Source organism: Myotis myotis, unplaced genomic scaffold (assembly GCF_014108235.1).
Source record: "Myotis myotis isolate mMyoMyo1 unplaced genomic scaffold, mMyoMyo1.p scaffold_m19_p_4, whole genome shotgun sequence".
NCBI classification, from domain to species: Eukaryota; Metazoa; Chordata; class Mammalia; order Chiroptera; family Vespertilionidae; genus Myotis; species Myotis myotis.
Window position 1 is genome coordinate 111,179,656 of NW_023416346.1, and position 20,120 is coordinate 111,199,775.

General features: G+C 37.9%; 1 protein-coding gene across 3 annotated transcripts in view; it reads left to right on the forward strand.

Annotated features, from left to right (window-relative positions):
* The window catches only part of DMD (dystrophin), a 1,824,373-nt gene that overhangs the window by 1,668,665 nt on the left and 135,588 nt on the right, over positions 1-20,120 (forward strand). For all 3 annotated transcript variants that reach the window (XM_036304100.1, XM_036304097.1, XM_036304099.1), the window contains one exon: positions 1,254-1,315. In XM_036304100.1, the coding sequence (XP_036159993.1) occupies positions 1,254-1,315 (62 nt within the window). The remainder of the gene's footprint in view (positions 1-1,253; positions 1,316-20,120) is intronic.

Below are 20,120 nucleotides of genomic sequence, written 5' to 3' on the forward strand. Positions count from 1 at the left end.
AAGACTTAAAACCTATGCTGAGGTCGCTTGACATTGTTGCCTCCCCTTGAAATGTCCACATTTAAGCTGTTTCTCTTCTCTCTATCCCTACCCTTCCCCAAAGATTATGAATAGGATCGGAGTATTAGTCCTGAAATATCATTCAAGGCTGCATTTTACTGTATCAAAGCCAGTCATGTAATCCCTGAAAACTAGAAATATGATGCTTTGGTGATTTATGTAGATGGGCCAAAGTAAGGAAAAGTATATGTAGTTATCTCTCCCGGATTTATTCATGTAATTGAAGGAGGAACAAGGGTGTTTTGTTCTTTTTTTTTTTTTTTTTTTTTTTTTTTTGTGGCAGGAGCTGATAGCCAGCAACCACACTTAGCTAAACTTTAAGAAATGGAAGAGAGCTGTGAATGCTTCATTCAGTCCAAAGTAAATAGAGGAATATGTGTAGTGGTGTATAGCATGCCAATTTAAAAAGACATTCTAAAAGTAATGGGAAGAGGGAAGATATGATGTATTAGTCAGGCAATGGATGTACGTTAAGCTGAAATGAAATACAGTTATCATGGATGGGTGATCTGGATATGGAGAAGAAAGAGTAATAGAAAAACATCAGGGGCGGTTAGAGCAAATGAGAAGTGAGGCGGTTTATTTATTAAACTAATGTCCAGTATCTCTCTTTGACAAAGTTGAATGACACTTGTCAGTGTCCTTTCTGAATGTTCCCCATTGGACAGGTGAAGAAATCCTGATTTTCGGTTATCGATTATATACAAGGTCATTTTATCATAACAGAAGTGCAACTGACTTGTAGGCACACAAAAGAAACAAATTCTGGTTACCAAATATGTTCATATTGCTTTTACCTTTTAAAAAATATATTTGTTTTGATTTCAGAGAGGAAGGGATAGGGAGAGAGAGAAACATCAGTGACGAAAGAGAATCATCGATGGACTGCCTCCTGCACGCCCCCTCCTGGGGATTGAGCCCACAACCCAGGCATGTGCCCTGACCTGGAATTGAACCATGACCTCTTGGTTGATAGGTTGAAACTCAACCATTGAGCCATACTGGCCGGGCTGCTTTTACCATTGAAAGCAATGGTAGTGGCTTCTCTGCTTGGAAGAGAAACATTCTCCACATGATGAAAGTCCTTTGAAGTACAGATTCTTAATGATTCTAAAGCAAACCAGGCCTTCCCCCCTTCCTTTTCTCTACTACCCATCATAAATCCTAAAGTCTTTCTTTGCATTTTGTTTTAGCCACGAGACCCAAACAACATGCTGGGACCATCCCAAAATGACAGAGCTCTACCAGTCTTTAGGTAAGGACATGGCCATGTTTCTTCTAGTGGATTGTATGTGCAAGTCATTTGTTGTCTTTAACATATCACTAGATTGTTTAAAGGGTGAAAATTACACCTTTCTACCCCACATTTCAGTTTTTCAGAAGTTCCTTAAAAATAAATTTTAGAATTTCACTGATTCCTGGAAATTCAGTATACCCAAGTGGGGCCAGAAGTTCTAGTTTTCTTTGAGCCTAAAAAAATAGCAAAAATACCTGCAATTTATGGCAATTTCCCCCCAGCCAAGGAAGATAACTGTTTGGAGTTGCTCTTATTGATTTCTTCCTTGCAAAACCAAGACATCGTTTTGCCAAACCACAAATGTTGTGGAAAGGGATTTTCTGCAGTCCTTCCAGTGCTTATAACTTCTAAGCCTGTCAGGTCATCAGTGTGAACATTTAAATGACTTCTATGGCTTGTTTTGTATTTGTGTGAGAGCCTGACAGTTCTTTTACTCCTCATAACCTGGAATTTATTTGAACAGATGCACAGTCTCCAAATAAGGGGAAAATACCAATCTTTTTCATGATTGATGAAGGTCCACTCTATACCATTTAAGCTCCGTCTGGAATCATCTGAAATGAATTGTTACATTGTCACTAATTGCTGTTGTTTTTGTTTTAAAAATATATTTGCATTGATTTCAGAGAGGAAGGAAGAGGGAGAGAGAGATAGAAACCTCAATGATGAGAGAGAATCACACGGCTGCCTCCTGCACGCCCCTCACTGGGGATCGAGCCTGCAACCTGGGCATGTGCCCTGACCCGGAACCGAACTGTGATCTCCTGGCTCATAGGTTGACCCTCAACCACTGAGCTACACCAGCTGGGCTGATTGTTGTTTTTAATAAAAAATAAATAGTCATCTCTTCTCTACTACTAAAAAATTTTGTCTGCTTTTTTGTGAATGGATGTATTTACAGATAAAAATGCATGAGGTGAACTCTGAGTTTTAACTTACACGACAAAGCCCATGGGAATCAGGATGCTTAAACAAATTGTGTAGACAGAAATCTATGTTGGGTTTATGTGTGTATCTGTCTGCCTGTAGCAATTACTACCTTTCTCTCATAGGTTTCTATTGGTTAATGAATTGCAGCTATAGACACTTAAAGAATGGGGTATTAGCCCCCCAAAAATCATTTTCCTAAAGTTTTTCTACTTATAAATTACATATGTTTATTCTAGAAAATCTGAAAAATGCAAATAAAAAGCATGAAAAAGAAGTCACATAATTCTAGCCAGACATATCTATTACATTTCAAGTAATATCTTGGGTTTTTTTCAGTGAAACTGTGTGTGTGTGTGTGTGCGCGCGCACGCACATATGTACACACACACACACACACACACACACCCCTTTTAAAATTGAAAGAAAATTTGGATTAGCTAACTTTTAAGTGCTGCATTTTCAGCCCCTACAGAATGTTTCTGGCTTATAATGCTGCACTGGTTAGACCACAGGTGGAAAAGAATGCTTAGATTTTGACAAATGAGAAAATGAAGAGTTCATCTGAAGTGGGCAGAGTCTGTGCTGGGGGAACTGGTAGTCCCAGCCCATTGCTCTCAGGACTTCGGATTTTTCAAGAGAAACTAAAAATCTGTCAATAAAGGGCTAATTTAATCTTGTCTGTGGGCCTCCTGATTATAACCTCCGGTTTACACAGACTCAGCCCACTCATCATTTTCACTCTAATTACAGTGATCTCTAGTGGTAATCTTTTAATTTACTTTAATTTTTAAATTATTATTATTATTATTATTATTATTGTAGAGTTAATACTGTTTCATAGTTTTTAGTTTAAAAATATACACAGGCTAACAAATGAAAAAGAAAAGAGAAATCATCTAGCCCCCTTTAGAATTAACTAAAGCTTAATAATCTAGGACAGTGATGGCGAACCTTTTGAGCTCGGTGTGTCAGCATTTTGAAAAACCCTAACTTAACTCTGGTGCCGTGTCACATATAGAAATCTTTTTATATTTGCAACCATAGTAAACCAAAGACTTATATTTTTGATATTTATTTTATATATTTAAATGCCGTTTAACAAAGAAAAATCAACCAAAAAAATGAGTTCACGTGTCGCCTCTGACACGCATGTCATAGGTTCGCCATCACTGATCTAGTAGGTATCTTCAAAAATTTCTTTCCATACATACCTTTTTACAAAAATTGGATCATTATGTTTTATAGTTAGCTTTTTTTATGGTACAGTACCTAAAAGTAATGTATCATGGTCATATTTCCATTTATTGCATTGTATTATCTACCATCTTGCTTTTAATTACTCTGTAATGAGAAATCACAAATATGGTTGATAAAAAGCTAATTGTGAACTGTCAATGAGTTGGTGTTTGTAACTTCAAAAGGAATTAAATACAATTTCATCATATTTCTAAAGCTTTCTTAGGATGCTGGATGTGATGGTAAACTCAAAGCTCACTGGTGTCCAGCATTGTTTGTAACCTTGGGCAGATCACCTGCCTTTGGAACATAATGGAATTTTACAGTTGCAGGGAAATTTGGAGCTCGTTTAATTACCAACTTTTTCTTGGGTGAAATCAACTATATTGAGGTCATTTACACAAAATAAAATGTAGCCATCATAAATATGTGGTTAATTCCAACCTCCTTTGAAATTGTTTTTGCTACCCTAATAACAAACATTTTGGAAATGAACTAGGTATCAAATTTGTTTTTTAGCTTTCAGAACCAATATTCCAGTATTTTTGTTACAATCAAATGTTTCTTTTCTCCAATGGTGACTTAACCACATAATATGTCCATTTATTTTTTCAATATATTTTTATTGATTTCAGAGAGGAAGGGAGGAGAGAGAGATAGAAACATCAGTGTTGAGAGAGAATCATTGATGGGCTGCCTTCTGCACACCCCACACTGGGTATCGAGCCCGCAACCTGGGCATGTGACCTGACTGGGAATCGAACTATGACCTCCTGGTTCATTGATCAATGCTCAACCACTGGGCCACGCCAGCTGGGCACATGTCCATTTATTGAGAGTCTACTGTGTGTGCTGTACGTGTAACATGTCAGCAGCCATCATGCATGGTGGATGATATCCACTGCCATATTGCACAGGGCAGTGAAGTCAGGTGCAAAGAAAACATTTATCAGAACTACATAGCTGTAAGGGGCTACACTGGTATTTGTCCTGGGGCTTCTGTTATTTTCACTTATCTCATTGAGTTTATTAACTTAGTAAAGTATGTCCATGTAGGTTGCTGTGTGTGTACCTGCTACAAATATGTACAAATTGATGGCTTTACCTATGGATAGACAGTTATTTGAATGGTATTCTGGAACAAACCATTGCTTTTCTACCAATAGTATGGTGGGTTCCTAGACAGTAGGCACTCCTCCTTTCGCTGTTGCCAGTTGCACATGGAATGATTGATTTAGTTTGTCGATGTGTCTACATCCCTAAGATAACCTACAAGATTAAGTACCATCACCGCCCTTCTCACCCTTAAATTATAGTGTTTCAAAGTTAAAATATAAGCAGACATCCTGAAAAGTAAACTTTTATTTCTTTTTTATTTTATTTTATTATTTTATTTTTTGTTAATCCTCACCCGAGGACATTTTTCCATTGATTTTTAGGGAGAGTGGAAGAGAGAGGGAAAGACAGAGAAACATTGATGTGAGAGAAACACATTGATAGGTTGCCTCTTGCACAAGCCCAGACCAGGGCCCGGGCCCGGGCCCGGCCCGGGAGCCTGCAACCAAGATACGTGCCCTTGACCGGAATCGTACACGGGACCCTTTGGGCTGCAGGCCGATGCTCTATCCACTGAGCCAAACCGGCTAGAGCTTCTTTTTATTTTATGTATTGGCTTATATTTTTCCTCAAAAGGTATCTCTTTAGGTTTAAGTTGCTATTCTGAGCTGGATGAAATGATTAGAAGCCTTCAATTGCACTCAATTCATAAAAGGTATTATGGCATCAAAACTGGTGTTGTCTGGTGTGTTAAATGTTTTAGCCATATTTTAGTAGGCCCCTCTCCTAATAAAACCCCAGCCTGTCTGTGGTAACATGTTCAAAATATCAAGATGTGGCCTCGCCCCATCATACCTCTCCCCCCCCCCCCGCCCCCGCCACTTCAGACATACCTTCACTGTGGACACTGCAGTGGCTCACAATATGCATGAAATGTTACACATTCCTAAATATGCCCACTTCTGAGGAGGTTTTCATAGTCTTAACTTGGAAAAATCTCCAACCAGCCTTTTCAACACACTTTGTTACCTGCCTTGCTCCCAAAAGCATTCAAGTGTTCCCCCCTACCCGGAGTCTGAACAGCACAGTACTGTAAGCCAAGAACATTTTGTAAGGACTGAAAAAGTAGCACTTGAGCATTAACTGTTGGAAGGCTGCACTATTACTTGAAATGTTAATATTGGAGAGCTCTAGTTATTAGCATTCCAGCTGATTTTCTTTTTCATTCTTCCTTCCCCAATTTTCTACAGTGAATTTATATTAATCTATAATTACATATTTAGCAAAAAAGTTTCATCATCAGAACTCCCTACCCCATTCCTCAGTGTCCCTACGGTTGTAATTCATTAACCAATGAGCACCTATGGCAGAAAAGCTACCATAGCCACACTCACACTCACACACACGCACGCATGGACACACACATACACATATTCAGAATTTATGTTTAAATACCCTGATTCCCATAGACTTTTCTTGGATAAATTTAAACACAAAAGATCTTCTCATGGATTGTTACTCTCAAAATATGTCCGTTCACAAAAAAGTGGCTTAAAAATGCTTAGTGGTAGAGAAGACATAGCTAACTTTTTTAAATTAAAAAAAATGTAAACAAATTCATTTCAGATTGTTCTCAACGGATCTAAAATGGTGTGGTTTTTTTCAGTGAGTTCTTGTCAAATGTTAAAAAATACTTGTTTTTCCCTTACTTTTAGGCGGTGTCCCCATTCAAAAAATTCCAAGTTCTGAGGTGGAAAAATTTACCAGGCTCCCACACATACACACAACAAAGCATAGTAAAGAAATAATTTCAATAGTTACAATCCGACCTGACAGTCATTAGGACTTTGAAGATTGGAAGGTCTCCAGAAAATTTTTTACGCAACATTAACAGTTTGGCAGAAGAATTGTCTTGTTTTCATAAGAAAGAAATCAATAAGAATAACTGGAAAAGTTTTCTTGCAACATTTTTCTCTGACTACTATTGCAGTTGGGGTGAATGATATATAATAAACAAAGCTTCCCGTATTGATTTTTATGTGGGCCTTAGTATCCTTATCTTTAAAATGAGGGTATTAGACAAAAGTGTCTTAAGAATTTTGTTTGTTTTTCCTTACTTTGGGGTGACATGGGGCAGGTTGCTTCCAAAACTTGCTGTGATCATAATTTTTCAAGAAGTACCTTTGGCTGACTCTGCAGACAAATGGGTTTCTAAAAGTTTAATCATTCCTATTTTTAAAAATGCGCATTCTGGGAAAACAGACAACAGGGAGAAGATTCTGCTACCCCTCCCTGTCTTACAGGCAGAGTTAGACAAGCTGTTATTGGGTAGGGAGACTCTGGAGCTGTTTCCCACAAGCCCACTGGGCCATGAATGTGTGGTTGAGAAGGCATGCTCTTCATCGTTTTTCTGAAGTAATGGCTCAATTCATAAGGTGAATTTCAGGTTTCTTTTAGCATCTTTGCAAATGGAATGGAAATATTGTTCCAATAAGTTATCTAGGTGATTTAAAATATAAAGCTCTTGCCCTAGCTGTTTGGCTCAATGGATAGAGTGTCGGCCTGTGGACTGAAGGGTCCCAGGTTCGATTCTGGTCAAAGGCACATGCCTGGGTTGCAGGCTCGAACCCCAGTAGGGAGTGTGCAGGAGGCAGCCGATCAATGATTCTCTCTCATCATTGATGTTTCTATCTCTCCCTCTCCCTTCCTCTCTAAAATCAGTAAAAAAATATATTTTTAAAAAATAAAAAAGTAAAGCTCTTTAATCTCCAAAAGGCTTTTACAAATCAGTAAATGTTAGTAATGTGCTCTGGAATTTATTTTGAAATACTTACATAGTATTGGTTTATGTGAAGTGCCATTATATGATTAAAAGCCTGACATTTTCTCACAATTTATGTTTAAGTTCTTAAGTGCATCACTGAAATTTTAAGTCAACTTTTTTTTCCCCAACACCATTTATCCCCCCTATACCTTTTTCTACCAAGTCGACATTTTTTTAAAAGTCTCCTCCCTACACACATAAAATATGCATGTGCTGCTTAAAAAATACTTAAAGTATTTCTTTGTCTGTCTTATTGATGGTATATTAATTATAAATACAATAAAATCTTTATGTAGTGCCCTCCATGACTCCTTTCTGAACTACAATATGAGGTATTTACATTAGTGATACCAGCAATACAGCCCAGGAATAGCAGTTTGCAAAGGAAAAACATAGGTAAAAATAGGATAACGTGAAGAGAGAGTCATTAAACTTCAGAAGGTTAACTGACTGTATTTTAACTCATTAACTAAAATCTAGATGTACTTTATGAACTGACATTACTTAACTCAATTTCCATTTCCTTCCTCAAAAGCCCCTTTAACCCTCAGTTTTTTTCTCTAGTGGTATTGGTTCTCCTGTAGTTCTGGCATTCTTTAGAAGGATCTAGCCACTCTTACCTGTTGTCCAAGTTTTTGAAAAAAATATGTTTTTACTGATTTTAGAGAGAGGAAGGGAGAGAAACATCTGATGGACCGCCTCCTGCATGCCCCCTACTGGGGATCAAGCCCAAAACCCAGGCATGTGCTCTGACTGGGAATCATTCCGGTAACTTCTCAGTGCCCAGGACTGTGATCAACCAACTGAGCCACACTGGCCAGGGCTACCCAAGTTTTGGAACTCACTATTCATGATGTTCACCTGAATGATGCAAAAGCTCTAAATTTTCAAAAATGGGCTTATGAATGTTTTAGGAATTCTCAGGGAAAGTGGTCTTAAAAACCCCTGTGATTTAAATAAAGGCAGTCCATTGTCATGTGGCCCTGAACTTCATGTCTGTTGCCTGAGAAGAGCTTCAGAATGTTCAAATGAGGGCTTAGTTTTTAGGGACTGCTGAATTTGAGACTGGTGTGACTATTCAGCAGTCTTAGTTAAGAGGACTAGTTAAGTCCAAGTTAAAGTCAAGAAGCTAAGAGCTTCTTCAAGGTGCATGAATAGCATTATTAATAAACTAGAGGCCCAATGCATGAAATTCGTGCAAGGGGTGTGGCCCTCGTAGCTGCAGTGGCTTGCCTCAGTCCTCACAGCTGAGGCAGCTTGCCTTGGCCCTTGCAGCCCTGGCTTCGTCTGAAAGGTTGTCCGGAAGGTCGTTAGGCTCTCTGGTCTAATTGCCCTTTTATTATTATAGATAACTGTAACTGTCAAAATTGAGTTAGAGCCCTAGTTGGTTTGGCTCAGTGGGTAGAGCGTCAGCCTGTGGACTGAAGGGTCTCAGGTTCGATTCCAGTCAAGGGCACATGCCCAGGTTGCAGGCTTGATCCCCAGTAGGGGGCATGCAGGAGACAGCCAATCAATGATTCTCTCTCATCATTGATGTTTCTATCTCTCTTTCCCTTCTCCCTTCCTCTCTGAAATCAATAAAGATATATTAAAACAAAACAAAACAAAACAGCTCCTCCCATTTAAAAAAAAAACTGAGTTAAAAACACCAGTGGAGAAATCCTGTGCCTCTGTCCTCAGTTTGCCAAGAGAAATAAGAATAAGAGAGCTTATTCTCCCTCTCTTGATAGCTTTCTACATTCCATTAAGTATTCCCTCCTGAGGATGCTCTATGATTAGGAATTGCGGGATTTGGAATGATGATAAATTCCTTTTGCATTGGGAGCTGGTCCTATTGCTTTTTTCAGCATATTTTGTAAACTAAATTGTTCTCAACTAAGCTACTCATCATTTAGCACATTCCTTGTCTCTTCTAGTTCTTTAGGTATTGCTAAGTATTAAAACCTTTTGATTTTTCATTAGCATAATGCTTTGAACTGGAAACGATATCTAAATTCAGATCCCAGTTTGGGCATGACCTTGAGCTAGTCCTTTGCTTCTCTTGGTCTTCAATTTCTAAATGTCTGGCTTTAACTTATGGCTAGATGAGGGCTTGGTTTGATGAATGCTATGCTCAACTCTCCAGTTTTGTTTGTCACCACCAGCCTGGAAGATACAAATACTAGGACCTTCACATTTATAATAATTGCACTTTCATTTGTGTAGCCGTTTACAGTGTGCAAAGAGTTTGTAGGAATAACTACATTTCATCTTCATACAGCTGTAAAATTGGGTGTATAGCTGGCATATAACCTAAATGTTCTATCCATTTCAGTTTCAGATCTTCTGGCCTGCCATTCTTTTACGTAGACTTCCTGTTTCTGATTTGGAAAATAATGCTTTCATATCAGTGGGTGGGGCAACTGTTCTTTTCTTCTATTTGGACTTGAGCAGGCTGAAGCTGAGGACTTGCTTTGACTTATTCATACTGACATATGGGTAGAAGATAAGGCACCAAGTCCATGGCACACGTTTTATGGTTGCTAGTTCACTATTCTCAAAGGAATATCCATTACTCATAGCATGATTTATAAAACTGCTTTATCAGCGTAATTAAGCTATGGAATCTCAAATGACATTCTTTATTCCCTAGCTGACAAAGTTAGCAGAGGAGATTTACTCAGATTTGCAAAATAGAGGACAGAAGACATTAAGGCTGTTATAAATGGTCTTCCTTTACTTCTACCGTGCTTATAACAGAAAAAAGAAAAATAATCTGCTCTTTTAACTTGAGTTAGGATCAATTGATTTTCCCAATTTGTAAAATAGAAATGTAATCTTCAAATGAAAATTTATGGCATTTTACTGGAATATTCTTTTATAATATTTTTTATTGTTCAAATAATGTGATTTAAAGCTTCTAACTGAAGAGCATAAATAAATAGATATTTCTGAATTGCATCTTCCAAAGTTTATTTCAGAAGGAAACTCAGAAGGATTCTCTCTCAGACTTGGATTGGTGTACAATTTAAAAGAGCTGCCTAATTGTAGTTTATGTGCTCTAAATAAGAGAAGCAGTAAGGTTACACCTGCAGCCATGAAGAAGGTGCTAGATGGGTACAATTTTATGTTGGTGGGTCTGCAGAAGACAAATTTTGCACACAAAGTAAAGGCATCTAAAAATGAAGCTGCTCTTATTCAGACATTTCCAGTATTTCTTTTTTAAGCACACAACTCTGATTACCTCTGTATACCTCTTGGGAGCTGCAGTTTTGCTGCAAAGAGAGCCAGAGAAGTCAGAACACTCACACAAAATAGATAGTGAATTTTTTATTTTATTATTTTTAAAAAATATTTTTATTGAGTTTAGAGATGAAGGGAGGGGAAGAGAGAGATAGAAACATCAATGATGAGAGAGAATCACTGATTGGCTGCCTCCTGCACGCCCCCTACTGGGGAACGAGCCCGCAACCTGAGCATGTGCCCTTGACCTGAATCGAAGCAGGACCCTTCAGCTTGCAGGCTGAGACTCTCCACTGAGCCAAACTGGCTAGGGTGATAGTGAGTTTTTAAAGTTCGCATCCTGTACAATAGTAATAAAATGACCTAAAAATAATCTGAAAGCCTTTCTTATGACATAGTGGATGAATCATTAGCTTATTTCTGAATTGGTGATATTCTGTGGGATTGTTTCAGAATTTGCCATTTCACAAAGTCTCAATCCCTTGCATAACTCCAGGGAAGTCCTTGAGCCCCTTCATAAATTGAAGCTTATGTAAGTGGGGCATATGTTACATACGTGTGTGTGTGTATGCATACACACATATATTTACACATGTAATTTTAATGAAGCATTTATTTTGGTGGGAAAGTTTTTCATTTTATAATCTGCATTTTAGTTTATATAAAGAGGCTGTCAGCCTGGCCCATGTGACTTAGTGGTTGAACGTTGACCTATGAACCAGGAGGTCACGGTTCGATTCCTGGTTAGGGCACCTGCCCAGATTTTGGGCTTGATCCCCAGTGTGGGGCGTGCAGGAGGCAGCCAATCAATGATTCTCTCTCATCATTGATGTTTCTCTCTATCCCTCTCCCTTCCTCTCTGAAATTAGTAAAAATATATTTAAAAAGAAAAGGCTGTCAGTGTTAGAATGAGCTTCTTGGCAGGTCTTTTTGTTTTTTAACGTACAGTATGTCACAGACTTTTAGGTGGTCCTACTGAAACTGACTAGGATGTACTCACACAACAGTGAACTCACTCTACAAGTTCAGCAAGGCTCGATCTAGTCTGTACTTGGTTCTGTGAAATGAACCCAATGATCATGCATTTGGATGTCATGGCAATGTCAAATTGCTACAGAAGTTGCTTAAAACACTCTCTGTTTCTGTCCTTGTGAAGGACCATAATTTGAATAGTACTGTTCTAGAGCACTTAATTTTTGAAAGTGTAAATGTCAACTCAAATCAAGTGACCTTGCTGGGGAGAGGATAATTAAGTGACACCAAACAGGAACACCTAAAAAATGTTATTTATGGAATTTTATATTTTGCCAAGGGAGACAAGCTCAGGCAAAGGAGGGATCTATCTTCTTTCTCATTTCATAGCCCTTCTTAGCCATTATTTTGGAGGTCAAGGTAATAGAATCTCACTCCATTTTAGGAAAGGGCCTGGTATGAAGTGAATGTCTTTCCCACCCATATAATTAAATATAATGTATAGAATGTGATATTTTTCAAATATAAGTTTCTTTTTATCCAGAATATAAAATGTGGCATGTATACCCTTTACATTAGGTGTTGAATTCAATGGGAAACTGATGGATTTTACTGTGACTTTACTTTGTCACTGTATGAGTTTAGGTTGGGAGGTAATGTGATGTAGCAGCAAAATAGTTTATTGACTTTGAGACTGGCAAGGTGTGAACTTGAATTCTGGCTCTGCTGCCAGTTCTCTGTGGCCAAAGACAAAGGCACTAACAATTTTGAACCCAGTTTACTGATTTGTTTCGTACTTATGATACTGCTTTCCTTGGGAAGCATTGTGGAGATTAGAGATAATACATGCAAAATGATATAATGTCTGACATAGTAACTGCTCAAGGAATCATAATTGCTATTAATGATGATTACGATGATGCACTATCTATTATTATTAGTGATATTAACGTATCTCATGTCCATCCTTATCCAAAACCTGTTGGGTTTCTAATTTCAGATACCAAGAGTTAAGATAGTGAGGGAAACCCAATGTAGGTCTTCAAGTCGGACACTCAAGGGGCCACTTAATTTTTCTAAAGTAGTTTAACTCTTAACCAAAGTACCAAGGTTCACGCCTGATTAGCGTGGCTCAGTGTTTGAGTGTCTACCTATGAACCAGGAGATCATGGTTTGATTCTGAGTCAGGGCATGTGCCTGGGTTGCAGGCTCGATCCCCAGTGTGGGGCATGTAGGAGGCAGCCGATCAATGCTTCTAACTCATCAGTTATGTTTCTATCTCTTTCTTTCCCTCTCCCTTCCTCTCTCAAATCAATAAAAAAAAAAACATTTTAAAACCAAAGTACCAAGGTTCACTTGATCACAATTTATCCTAACTTTAAGAAAGTATACACTTACCTTAATTTGAAAAGCAAAGTAAAATAACAAATTTCATACTGTGTTCTTTACCTTCTCCTAATTCTAAAATAATATACAAATTCTAAAACAATATACACTGTAACCTTTAGCCATAAATACAGATGACTTGATTAATACACATGTAATTTATATTTCTCCTCCTGTTTATGTCTTTGAGACCTTAAAAGATTAAATAAAATGCAAAATCAAATATATGTGTCATAAAAATAAGCTAGTAGAGTAACATGCCCAGTAATTCATAAGTAAAAAGAAAGGAGAAAGTCTGTAAAATAATGTGACATGCACAGAAAAATGCCTGACACATAGTAAACACCTAACAAATGGTGGTAGCACTATAGGAGGCAAGGGAATGGCCACAAAGGTGGTAAGGAGGGATGAGACCATAAAACGTTTTATGTGACATGCTGAGGGTTTTGATGCTGAGATATTTTACTTGGGTAATGTATCAATCAGGTCCATTCAGAAAACAAACCACTTTAGATATTTCAAAAAGAGGCAATTTGCCCAGCTGGCATGGCTCAGTGTTTGATCATCAACCTATGAACCAGGAGGTCACGGTTTGAGATTCCTGGCCAGGTCACATGCCCAGGTTGCGGCCTCAATTCCCTGTGTGGGGTGTGCAGAAGGCAGCCAATCAATGATTCTCTCTTATCATTGATGTTTCTATCTTTCTCTCCCTCTCCTTTCCCATAAATCAATTATATATATTAAAGAGGGCATTTAATGCCAAAAATTGATTACCCAGTGATGGAGGAGTTAAGAAGCCAATCAGAACAAGGAGCCTTTGCTCTACCCAAGATTGGAGGGACCATGGCAAGAGGGCTATCATCAGAGCCCCAGAAGCCAGGACCATCAGGTGGAACTAGAACCAGTGGCCAGTTAGGTGCACTGGGAGAGGGGCTGATGGGAGAGAACTGGAGCCAGGAAGGAGCCACAGCTACTGGCAGAGCTTTCGCTGAAGGCAGAGAGGAAAAGGGAGAAATAGCCTCACCTCTCTTCCTCCTGCCCCTTAATCTTCTGCCAGTGACTCCCATTGGACAAACTTACCTGGAAGTCAGTTGGCAAGGAAGCATAAAAATGCCATTCTCTGTAATAAAGAACAGAGGAGGGGGAAAAGGTCAGATAATGGATCTGAGAACCAACAAGCAAATAGCTGAAATACAGGAGACCTCATGGCAGGTGAGGCAGCCAAACATCTATGCCAATATGCAGGGATGAGAAACACAGAGCCTTAATAAAAGCTATTTGAGGTGACTTAGAGATGGCACTAGAAGGGCACATTGGATTGAAAGGAAACTAACCTAAAAATAAGGAAGAGGAGGTAGCAATAAAGTTACTTGCACAGGATTTCAAACACTGAAGATAAGCTCCCAATCATTTGATTATAGTACTTGTATTGTTTATAGTTGTTTCTTCTCAAGTCTCTCAAGTTTTTGATTTAAGTTTGTTGGAGTATTGTCCTGTACACCAAAATATTGCGGGTTTGATTTCCGGTCAGGGCACATACCCAGGTTTCAGGTTCAATCCCTGGCCATGGCTTGTATGGGAGGCAACCGATTGATCTCTCTCTCTCTCTCTCTCTCTCTCTCTCTCTCTCTCTCTCTCTCTCTTTCTCTCTTCTGTCTCCCTTAAAATCAATAAATATACCCTCAGGTGAGGATAAAAAAAACCAACAACCTGTCTTCTTTATGTTTGTCAGCAGTACCTGTCACATGGTAGCCTCTGAATAAATAAATTGGCCATTGAATGAAACACAGTAGAGCAAGAGAGAGTAATTTTTCTGGGGAAGAAGACAAATACTACTTAAGAAGATGGAAGGTTAGCTCTAGCTGATTTGGTTGAAGGGTCCTGGGTTTGATTCCAGTCAAGATACATGATGTTTCTGTCTCTCCCCATCTCTTCCACTTTCTCTAAAAATCAATGGAAAAATATCCTCAGATGAGGATTAACAACAACAAGATGGAAGGTTATAGATGATATTTTCCTAAGGCAGATTATTAAACTGGCAAGATGGAACTCTTTAGAGAAATGGAATCCTTCCTAGCATATAGAAGATAAAGCCTCATAATAATAAAAATAGCCAATATCCATTAAGTTGTAGATTTTATTTGCAGTTTGGTATTTCAGCAAAACCATATGAACTGCTACTCTGGAATTAATTTTGTCCTTAAAGGGAATAATTAATTGATGATTAAGAAGATAAGCCCCTTGAAAGAAAGAGTCAATATTGGGTCTGGAATTTATATAACAAGGGAAGGAAACACTGAACACAATTTGATGTGCTGATAAGCCTCATTTATTCATTGGTTCTATGACTCAATAAACATTTAAGAGTGTGCCAAGCATTGTGAACCCTAAACTTTAGGACATCAGACTAAAAATATCATGAAAAATAAGATTTATTAAAGGTATACATTTTTTCATAATCTTATTTTTCTCGAACATTAAAACACTTGTTCACTTCAGAAATTTTGGAAGAAGTTAAGTGTAAAAAAAGAAAAATCACCTCAAGCCTCAGCACCTAGAAATAACCACCATTTACATTTTAAAGGATTGCTTCCAATCTTTTTTTCTATGCATTTTATGTGGTTGTTTGAGATAATAGCCTATATAACAAAAGGCTAATATTCAAATTGTCACCTTGGGAGTTCACTGGGAGACAGGGAGTTTGATCGCTTGCTATGACGTGTGCTGACCACTAGGGGCGGTGTGGAACATGGCGGGTGATCAGCAGTGGCGCTGGGGCACTGAGGGAGCGAAGGAAGGAGGAGGCAGGGAGGCAGGGAACCTGATCAGCCCTGATCACGAGCCAGACCTAGGGACCCTACCCATGCACGAATTTTGTGCACCGGGCCTTTAGTTATATTTATAATGTATATTACTTTATTCATTAAATATTATACCTTTTCACTCATTCTTAACAATTCTTCAGGTTTGTTAAATTTTCCAAGTTGCATTTTCGTAGAGCACCACATTTTAAAACTAATTTTCCATTTTTCTTTCAAAATATGTTTTTATTGATATCAGAGAGAGAAAAAGGAAGAGGGGGAGAGGGAGAGAAACATCTATGTGAGAGAGAAGCATCAATTAGTTGCTTCCCACATGCACATCAACCGGGGATTCAACCCACAACCTGGGCATGTGCCCTGACTGGGAATTGAACCAGCAACCTTTCACTACACAGGACGACGCCCAACGAACTGAGCCACACTGGCCAGGGCTAATTTCCCATTTTTCAAAAATTAGTTTATGGAAAAGGAAACTCAAATTTGTGTTGAATTTATGGAAATAAATCTTTAAGATTCTGGAAACTTATTACAAACAGACTTCTGAAAAGAAAGCCAACTAAATGTTATGATGTCTTCATGCAACAAGCTACTTGTGTATTAAAGATATTACAGAATAAAGTCTGTGTGGTCAGAAATAGGCAGTCAGATATCAGAAGGTTGATAAGTTAAATTTATCCTATGATAAATATAGTTTGGAAATTTAAGTGAACAGTTTTCTACCACAAATATCTTAATGGATAAATTTTCCTTTACAAAATATTTATGGTCTCAAGGGGACAAGGCAACTATCCTTGGAAACTTTTAATATTACAGGAAAATCATTGCCTTTCTTTGCAAACAAATTTATTTTTTATCATTTTTAATGTTTTTATTGATTTTTAGAGTGAGAGGAAGGGAGAGGCATCGATAGAAACATCGATGAGAGAGAAACATCATTAATCCATGACCTCCCACTGGAGATCGAGCCTGAAACCCGGGCATGTTCCCTGACTGAAATTGAACCTGTCACCTCTTGGTTCAAGGGTCAACGCTCAACCACTGAGCCACACCAGCTGGGCTCTTAGCAAACAAATTTAGACAGAAACTCAACTTTATATGTTTTTCTTAGTTTTAATATTTACACTAACTGATATGTAAAAATTCACTTAGCTATAATCATCTACCTGGAAAGAGAATGGCTAGCAGAACATGTTATCTTCTCAAAACATTTGTGCCTACAATTACCACATTTTGTTCAAGGTTCTTCTTTACACTGCCAATTAAGGCTGTAGCCTCTTGCTTCTCTTGCTTCAGTTATGTTTTCTGGCCAAGATACAATTAAAAGGTATGGAGCTAATAATTTTTTCCATACTTGCTTCCAATTTTTTGCTGCTCTAAGTTAGACTGTGAGGAACATCTTTGTGTGTAAAGCCTCTTCATATTTGATTTGTAGACATGTAATCACTGGGTATTAATCTTTTAAGTTACTTGGTATATGTTGCCTGAAATTCTCTCAAAAGGTTGTACTTATTTACATTCTTTTTTTAAGAAGAGATTTTATTATTTATTTATTTATTTATTTATTATTTTTGATAATCCTCACCTGAGGATATTTTTCCATTGACTTTTAGAGAGAGTGGAAGAGAGAGGGAAAGACAGAGAGAAACATCGATGTGAGAGAAACACATCAATTGGTTGCCTCCTGCATGAGCCCTGACCAGGGTCTGAGCCTGGGAGGAACCTGCAACTAAGTAAGTGCCCTTGACCTGAATAGAACCTGGGACCCTTTGTTCCACAGGCCGATGCTCTATACACTGAGCCAAGCCAGCTAGGACCCATTTACATTCTTAAGTACATGAGACTGCCCATCTAAGCCCTTGCCAGGGAAGAGCATTATTTTTACTTTTGCTATTGTAATAGGGAAAATAAAACTGGCTTATTGTTATTTGCATATCTTTGATTACTAGTGATCAATGACCATTTACTTTTAAATGTTTACTGAGCATTTTTCCACCTTTGTGAGTAATGTAAACGCAAAACCAATTTAACCAAACAAAACTCATCCAAACTTTTGTGAGATAATGTAAATTTCTTTGCATTGTGTTGAGGGTCTCTTGGTAATGAGAATCCTGATTGCATCAATACAGTTTTTGAATTACATCTTAGCTTTCTCTTCTCTAAGCAAAACAAGTCTAATCCCTTTATCCATCTTCATTGGGCCTATTATCCACCCATTATTATTAGATTTTCTTTTATCTATTTCAACTCCAGTTTCTTCACATTTTTTAATACATGCAGAGCCTTAAACTACAGTGGTTCTCTTAATAAAGGGCTATTTAATATTGGGAGAGGAGGAAACTTGCTTCCTGCCTCTTGAATGATGGAAAGTCATATATACCACAGGTATGGACAGTTTAGTTTTATAGTTCCATGTGAGGCACCTATTTTATTCCCCATAAGTATGGAGTATGTAGAATATTCCAGGCCCTGCTCTGAGGAACAGAAGGGAACATAGGCATAATCCCTGTCCATCTCTGTGTGAACTCACACATGCACTGGTCCTTAAGATGTGATAGAAGTCCTTGCCTAGGAGTGAAGGGCCCAGCACCAGGTCTACTTGCGGCCAATGGGGGAATGCTTAAGTTATCCTAAGTTCTGTCTCTGGAACCCAAATGACAACCATGTTATTTCCTTATGTTGCTGATGTAATCGCTTATTTTTTATTGAATTTATTGGGGTGACATTGGTTAATAAAATTATAGATTTCAGGTATATAATTCTATACAATATACAGATGATGTGTTACAGAATTGTAATAGTTTATCAGTGCCAACATATTCCTATTTTGTTTTTCAAGGCAAATTTAAATATTTCCAGTTGGAATGACTGAAGGTTTAAATTCAATCTAACAACACGCACGTGCACATACAGAACCTATCATTGCCTGGTATCTTTCTACTTGTTTTGTATGGATTCTAGAATGGCATATGTCAGCTTCACAAAAGACCTTACTGTCTTCTTTGGGGAATAAAATTGATAAACGTGGACTAGTTAATAATGCTATGTATAGCAACTCACACAATGTCAAGGTCAAATGTATGGTATATATAGGTAGAAAGCGCAATATTGATTAGAACCATTGGGGAATTCTTTTTGGAGAGTAGAAATAAAAATCATTGTTCTGGGAATGAATTTTGTAACATTTAGGTAAATTAAAATGTACTTAATTTTAATTTGGAGCAGTATAAACAAGGGTAAAATTGAAAGAGTAGTTTGTTTGAGGGATGGTGAGGACATTGTTCTTTGAAAATCTACTCCAGAGTTTTGAAGAAGCACCTGATTTATTGCCATTATATTAAGGGTATATTAAGTACCTTACATTGTAGAATGAGAAATTTGAATCTCATTTTATTGCCAATGGGAAAACAATGTTGAATCTTCAAAAGAGAGAGATGATGAAGTCTGTATTCTGTTTTTAGGGGTAAGAATTTGATGGGATAGTTTCAGGATGTTTGGAGAGGGAGAGATGAGTTAATTTATTTTGTTTTGCTTTGTGGTATTTGAGATGCTGAGGGTCTTAAGATAGCAGTGGGAGAAAGAAAAGGGGAGCATGACTTCAGAAGGTTTCTTCCCCAGGTAGAATTGCCTGAAAGTAGTTATAGGTGGATGAGTTTTAAAGAAAAGAATTATGATGCCTTCTAGATTTTCAGCCTTGGTAACACAGAGAATGGTGATACCATTGAACAAAAAAGAGGAATTGAAAATTGATTGAGGAAGTAGGAAATAGTTTATTGATTTTTATATACTTATGGATTTATTTATATAGTTCATATTTTCATAAAAATTTATTTTAGGCCCTGGTTCCTTTGGTTGGAGTGCCATCCCATGCACTGGAAGGTTGCAGGTTTGATTCCTGGTCAGGGCACATACCTAGATTGCAGGCTCCATCCCCGGGAGGGGCAGTACTGGAGGCAACCAATGTCTGTCTCTGTCTCTCTCTGTCTCTCTGTCTCTCTGTCTCTCTCTCTGTGTCTCTAAGATCAATAAAAAATTATTTTAGGATGCTTATATGAATGTATGAACTTCCATACCATATGCATATATTTCTTATTAATCTTATCAAAAGTCCATGAAGTATATTATCTCCATAGTGCAGATGAAGCTCAAAGAAAATGGGTAATTTGCTTGCATAGCAGAGCTGAGATTTAAATGTACTTTATACACTTAAATGTATATATACTTTATACTCCTTAACAGTGATTTAGCCCCTGAGCTAAACTTTCTTCCTGGAAGTGACAGTGGCTTTTGAAGAGGAAGTGTCCTGGAGCCATTTGAA